This window comes from Melopsittacus undulatus, chromosome 10, assembly GCF_012275295.1.
Source record: "Melopsittacus undulatus isolate bMelUnd1 chromosome 10, bMelUnd1.mat.Z, whole genome shotgun sequence".
NCBI lineage: Eukaryota > Metazoa > Chordata > Aves > Psittaciformes > Psittaculidae > Melopsittacus > Melopsittacus undulatus.
Window position 1 is genome coordinate 18,581,022 of NC_047536.1, and position 6,800 is coordinate 18,587,821.

General features: G+C 50.5%; 1 protein-coding gene across 2 annotated transcripts; it reads right to left on the reverse strand.

The window, feature by feature from the left end:
- Nucleotides 1-1,175: 1,175 nt before the first annotated feature.
- Nucleotides 1,176-4,556, reverse strand: LOC115946221 (mental retardation GTPase activating protein homolog 4-like). Of its 2 annotated transcripts, none has more exons than XM_031047400.1 (5): nt 4,475-4,556; nt 2,506-2,566; nt 2,295-2,410; nt 1,525-1,590; nt 1,176-1,346 (listed from the first exon to the last, which is right to left on the reverse strand). In XM_031047400.1, exons 2-5 carry the CDS (start codon nt 2,522-2,524, stop codon nt 1,302-1,304), a joined length of 246 nt encoding a protein of 81 aa, XP_030903260.1. In that variant the 5' UTR covers nt 2,525-2,566; nt 4,475-4,556; the 3' UTR covers nt 1,176-1,301. The 2 variants fall into 2 exon arrangements, with proteins under 2 accessions (XP_030903260.1, XP_030903261.1); XM_031047401.2 differs by having other exon boundaries at nt 2,506-2,584; nt 4,475-4,542.
- Nucleotides 4,557-6,800: the final 2,244 nt, after the last annotated feature.

Consider the following 6,800-nt stretch of genomic DNA (forward strand, 5'->3'; position numbering starts at 1 on the left):
AAGCAAAGGCAGGGCCTCCCATTTTCGTATCCAGACATTATTCCAAGAGATTTCCATCCTATGGGAGCCTGGCCTGAGGGGACTGTAAAATGCTGCAACCCCATACACTATTTGGAAGTAGGTTGTGTCTTGTGCAAGAATCCTGTGTACTTGCACAAAGGGGAAACTAGTATATGTAAAATAACCCCATACCGGGTTATTTTACATTAGGCACCCTTGTCTGTGAAGCAATAAGGCACTCGGACTCAGCCTTTCCCTGCTGAAGCCAAACCAGCGCATTGAAACTCAGTTTAGCTTTCGGGGATGTTTGTTTTTCCCATCTTCGTGTTTTTCCTTTAATCTTTGTGCCAGACAATTAAGACAACATTCCTCTGCATCTCTCCTGCTGGTTTCGGTGATTATACGAGAGCCAGCTATATTTGTTCCATGAAAACGACATCTAAAGCCATGCTCTGTGGTTTCAAGTTAAATCCTCCATGGTGCTGACTCTTAAACTCGAGTTGGTCTGAAATCTGCCTTACTCGGGAACGTAGACTCCTTAAGGAAAACCAGTCAAGGCAGGGGTGCAGAGGGGAGAGCTTGCTCTCAGGTTTGCACTGAAGTTCTTGGTTGATGGGGAGACTTCGGGGAGCCATAGAGCACAGCGGAGCGGTTATGAAACCCAGCCCCGCTGCCACATGTCCCAGTCCCGGTAGATGGCGGTGCCACATCATTTATCCCTATTTTTTCCTCCTGTTTTCCCTGTTTCTGCTCTGGTTGGGCTGCGCACACGTTAGGTGCTGGGGCAGCACTGCGGAAAGAGAGGATGCTCTTGGGTTTTGTTCTCCTAAAACTGCTGTTCGTATGGTTTTGATGAATGTGAAATCACCGTCAGTTGTATCAGCTCAGCCTCAGGGCTCTGCGACCACTTGTGCAGCCCATCTGTCCCTGCTCGAGCTGCTGCATCCCATAGCAAGCAGCATGGAAGGGACAGGGAGGAGAGTGATACTACGTGATTTAGGGAGACTATGCAGAGCCAGGCAGCCAGAGCCCTGGATTTCTCTCAAGACTCTTTAACGGTCTTGAACAAACCCTGCTCACACAGATCCCACCTCCTTTCCTTGGCTGTTTCCCTCTCAAGAAGGACACACAGCACTGGATAGGCAGTGTGGCTGGATGAATAAATAGCAGTTCTCTTTGTAGCCTGCAAAGACCTTTATTTGGCTAAAAGTGGCCCAGGCCCCATCCAGCATATGCTGCTGTTCACATTCACACCTCCTTGGTGTGCCCAGGGCATGCACTGCTGATCCAGCGTGGAAAAGCTAGTCCTTGTCTTCCTCCTCATCATCCTTGTTGCTGCCACGGGCCTGGGGCAGGAACAAAAAGGAAAAGGGACAGCATGTGAGGAGAGTGCTGCATATTTCATGTATCATCCCCTGTCACCGCTAGGTATTTGGTAGCACCCACAGAGAGGGTTGTATGTGCAAACCCCACAGGGCTGGTGTGCAGAGGGGCAGGCATGTCCCAGCACAGTGGTGTGGTTACCTCTTCCAAGCTGCTGTTGGAGCTGCTGCTGCTGCTCCTGTCCTCTCCCCCGTCTCCCTGCAGGGGCTAAGAGAAAAGGACAAGCATCACCAGGGACCCTGGCACCCCATCTGATGTTAGTGCTAGAGTCTATAGTCAGGGACATGGTTGGTCTTGTGGGTATCTAGAGCCTGGCTTTGCACCAGTGGTGCTGCTATGGAACCACATGTACCCATGGCCCCACAAAGACCTGCATAGCCAAGAGAAAGGATTCGATGGTGTGTGCAGTGCAGACATCACTGTCCACAGCAGTTGAAATAGGAGGAAAAGGAGAAGGTACTGACTAGGAATATTGTGACCAAAGAGAGAGTGTTGTCTCTCAGTGAAAAAGCCATGCATGCAGCATGATTTCCAAGACACGGCTCCATCTGCCAGAGGTGTGGGGCTGCCACGGGTCAGACACTGCTTCCCTTCACAGTCAGGATGTAAATCAGGTGGGGCTGGTGCTTTCCAGCACCCTGCAAACCCTGGCTGCTGCCTGGGCCACGCATCCTTCTCCCCAGGGCTCAGTGGCAACCTGGGAGCTCTGCACCATTCACCACTGCATTGTGGTCACCTATAGAGGTGGCCCTGCTCCACAGCTGCCTGCTCCCCGAGACATGAGCTCCCAGCTTCAGATGGTCTGAGATGTGCTGGGCTCACCCCAAGCACCATGCTGCAGACTTTTGGCTGGAAACCCTCTGGCAAATGGTTCAGCAGCTGATGAGCAGAAAACTCCATCATTCCCCTACCTTTGCCTCTTCCTTCTTGTCCTTCTCTGTTTCTCCCTCAGGCTTTTCCTCTTCTCCCTTCTCTACTTCCTTATCCTTTTCCTTCTCCTCTTTGTCCTTATCTTCCCGTCCAAACCCTACAAGAGGGCACAGAGGGAGGCTCATTGCCAGCCTGCAGCATCCAGCACACACAAACCCCACAGGTCCCACTGGTTTCACACCAGACACTCACATTTCAGGATTGTTGACATTTCAACGAAGCCAAAGAGCTCTGGGGCACGACACTGTGACACCTACAACACAGAGAGACCCTGAAGGAGCAACAGGAGTAAGAGGAGCTTTTCAGGGATGAAAACATCTCCCTGAATCTCACTGTTTGATTTTCTCTTCTCCATCTCAAAAGAGGCCCTGTGCACTTTCTACCCCCTGAAACAGCAAGGAAAGGGGTAAAGCAGTCTGTGACCTCCACGAGTAAACCCATCAAACAGGACCAGAACCTGTGCCCAGCCAAGCAGCACCCATTGCCCTCTGCCCAGGGAAGCAGCAAAGGGAGGGTGACAGAGGCAGATCGAGAAATCTCAGGGCAAATGTGCAGGGAGCACACTTAAACCCCTGGGAGTAGGTGCAAATTACAGCACGACTTCAAATTAAACGGGGATGAGTCAATAGCGAGCAGGGGTTGGGTGTCCCAGGAAGCCCCAACAGGAAGGAAACCTCCCCTAGGGACACAGTGATGAGAGGAGGGAGATAGAGACAGCAGTGAGCAGGAAAGCTGAAAGCAGCAGCAAGCATTGATGAGGTGCCTGAAGGGTGACAGATGAAAAGGAAAGAAAGACGCTTGCTTTAAAAATAGCAGGACCAAACAAAGCCCAGGATATTGCCTTGTCCACAAACAGCAAAATAAAGCAAAGGGAATTCAGCGGGGGTGAGGGATCAGGTCCCTTCTGCACATAGGAAAGAGTGGAATTGTTCCCATGCTGCAGCAGGTAATAGGGAAACAGTTTCTGTTCCAGCCATTGGTGAAGGGATGCAGAATACTAATAGTTTCTTTTCATGTTTTTTTTGGCCAAAAATTACATCATCTGGTTGGTATTTGGGCTTTTAAAAGAGCAGATACAATTGATTTGTATTTTGTAGCTAAGTTTCCCCTGCAGGGCAGTGGAAGCAGTGGGGTTTGGGGCAGCATAGGGGGGAGATAGATTGGATGGGGAGGAGTATGGGAAGTGACTGATAAAAGGCAGAATCAGTGCAAAGTTAAAGTCTAATTAATAACAAACAGCAATCTAATTCATCTTTGTAATTAAGAAGTGCAACTACTGATTGAAAATAATTACATTTTAATCTAAAATCATTAAAAATAATCAAACATTAACAAAAGAAAAGGCAGCCCCTGGGAAGATGCAGGAGGTACAGCTGATACCCTGAGCTCCTGTCCTGCTCACCAAAGCTGCTCCACAGCTTCCTCAGTGTGTGCTCAGCCCCATATCTATGGGGGATGCCCCTGCCTTGTGCCTTCACTGCTTGGGTCTGAGCAGGTAGGAAAGGCACAAAGTGAACAGAGATACACAGAGGTGGACCCCAAGCTTTGCACTATGGCTCCCCTGTGCTCCCACCTGAGGGGATGTCTCCAGCATCCTTTGCAGCCCCCACCATGATCCATGGCCCAGATGACAGCTGCCAACGCTCAGCTTTATCCTCATCCCAGACCAGCAAATCCAGTTTTGCCTGTTCCTTGGCCATGCAGCAGTGTGGGCAGCCAAGATTCCCTGCCCCAGATGAGCTGGTTCCTTAGAGCCCAGGCAGGCAAAACCCAACGCCCAGCTCCACAGTTCTCACTGACAAGCTGTGATTGTCCTCCACAGCCAACCAAAGCACAAGGAGCACGTGGATCAGACCACTGCCTATCTGTGTATTCATACCACACCAGATACAGTAGCCTGGATGGCCTTACCCCACCAGTACAACGGGCTTACAAGTCACAGTGCCTGCACCTTTCTCAACCAGGGAACCAAAATCCTTCCCCCAAGCATGATGCCCAGTTGCCATCCCCAAGACCACACTGAGCATGAGCTGTCCCAGAGATGTTCCTGCTGAACCCTCTGCTACCCTTGCCCTCCTGCTCTGCTCCTTCAGCCTATGGAGTTGGTATGTGAATGTCTAAATCCCCTCAATGACACAAGGGAGACAGGGAAGCACCTTACCTGGAGCTGATGAAGTCAAGTGGCCTCCTGGATGCCTGGCTGGCAGCTACCTGGGATCTGGGTATTTGAGTGTTGCGGTCTCCTCCCCAGTCCCATTTTGAGAGCAGAAAAACTGGCTCTGCCACGGACAGCACATGACACTGGGAACATGACCAGTTGCATGCATACCTGCAAGAGGCATTGCCTCCAGCACAGGCAGGAGCGGAAAGACCCTTTGCAAGCAAGCCAGGGCAGCTCTGAAGGCTGCAGACATCCATAGGAACCAGTCCTGGGATCCAAGAGGACTCATAGAATCATAGAATAGTTAGGGTTGGAAAGGACCTTAGGATCATCCAGTTCCAGCCCCCCTACCATGGGCAGGGACACCTCTCACTAAACCATGTCACCCAAGGCTCTGTCCAACCTGGCCTTGAACACTGCCAGGGATGGAGCATTCATAGTCTGGGAATGTGCTATGATCAGGACCCTAGTGGAAATAGATAAAAGGAGATTTGGGGCATCCTTAAAACCAGTGAGAGAAGCCTCCAGCAGGTCATTGCTCCACTCCTGGTGAGAAGGGTCAGGCAGCTCCAAGACATCCTGGCAAGGCGAGGCCAGGCAGAGCTCAGTATTCCCAGCTCCCTCTGATGCATGTCCTTGCTGCTGGCTTTCACTCCAACATATCATTAAGCAAATACCTGTCAGCAGAGAGCAGTTACCAGCAGGTCTAAACACTTGCCTAATGTGCTTCCCCTCTAATGCAATGCCCTCCTTTCTAATAGCACCAATATGGGATAATAACAGTAACAATAATGTCAAGAAGGGCTTGTGTACCTGAAAGCTAATTCGTTTTCTCCACCTAATAAAAGGTATTACCTCTCCTGCAAGATTTGCCCCATTTAAAACCTTCAACTCTACAACAAATTTGCTCCCGCAGTCATTTGACTTTAATTTACAGTAATTGCAATACGCATGGAGCCCCCTCCCACCGAGTGAGACTAACCATGGATAACACAGGGAGCAGGCAGCTGTATAGAAGTCACTTGTCCTAAAAACCAGCCATGTCTGCCCCAGGCCTCCTCCACCAGAGCCCTAAATGAAAATCAAAACTCCCCTCAGCAGGTTTAGGTCAGAAGTAAGGGATGTGTTTTAACAGCAAGGGTGGATAAACCCTGGAGCAGCTCAGCAAAACGGGTGGCAGAGTCCCCGTTGCTGCCAATTTTACAGTCAATAGCTGTGGTACTTTGGAGCAGAGATGCTTCAGCTCACACGCAAATAACTCTGGGAACTCCCCACAGCCAGTTTTGGGGTAAACATGGCAGCAATCCTGCCTCTCCCAGCAGGATGAAGCCACCAGACCGATGCAGCCTGGGGTACAGTGCAGAAATCTGTCAGAGATGTGCACAGGGAGCATAGTGTGGGATCCTGTGGGATCTAGGGAGGCTGTGTGGTGTTGGGACCTGATGGCATCCAGCCCTGCCACCTTAGGAGGATCCCTCCCCTACAAACACCATGCTCAACCTTATCTGTAACTGCTGCCTTACAGCACAGGGGTGGCTGCCAACACCCAGCAGGAGAGCAGAGTGGAAACTGCAGCCACGTCCAGGTCCCGACCCAGAGACCATGCAGGTTCTGCTCTCACCCTGCAGTGGGGTGACCCAAAACACCAGCATACAGCCACCTTGGAGCTGCTGTCACAGCACAGAGATTGGAGGAACTCAGGAAAACATTAATTAGCACAGTACTGAGCACTTACAGCTTCTATTTCTGTGCATTTACATCGTCTTCAGCTACAGAAGATCAATCTCTGCTTAAATCCCATCATCATAGACCACTGTTTATTTAGGATCCAGTGTCCACACCTGGGAAAGAAATGCCTCCTCCTGCCACAAATTTTCCCCTTCCTGCCTGAGTCAGGGCATTTAATTTGTGCTGTAGGTGATGTGGGACATGCTGTCCCCTTGGTGGTGCCATCAGTGGCAATGTAGCTGTTGCTTCTTTCAAATGACAATGGCTCATCCCGCCTGAGTCAGAGGTTTTGCTGCTACTGAACGTGTGTGTTTTAATAATGGAGTCCCTGGAAAGCTGGTTGGAAAAGGGCTAGGAGCACATCCTGGAGCCCATCAGGAGGACCAAGCCTTTCTTATGCTTTAAACCCTTCCACAGCAGCTGCCAGCAAGCAGCTTTTACAGCTGCAAATAACAGAATCTCTCCCAGGGAAAGAAAATAATTGTGGAAAGCTTTTTTTCTCTTATCCCCCTTGAGTCCCTGCCAGCTTCTTAGCCGACTCTTCTCTATTCTCAGCCACCTCTTACCTCTTACCTCCCCACACACTACCACAAATTAC

Coding starts and splice junctions, on each gene's coding strand:
- LOC115946221 (XM_031047400.1), bottom strand. Junction 1,591..2,294: donor ACAAGAAGGAAGAGGCAAAG/GTAGGGGAATGA, acceptor CTTTTCTCTTAG/CCCCTGCAGGGAGACGGGGG. Junction 1,347..1,524: donor CCAACAGCAGCTTGGAAGAG/GTAACCACACCA, acceptor TTCCTGCCCCAG/GCCCGTGGCAGCAACAAGGA.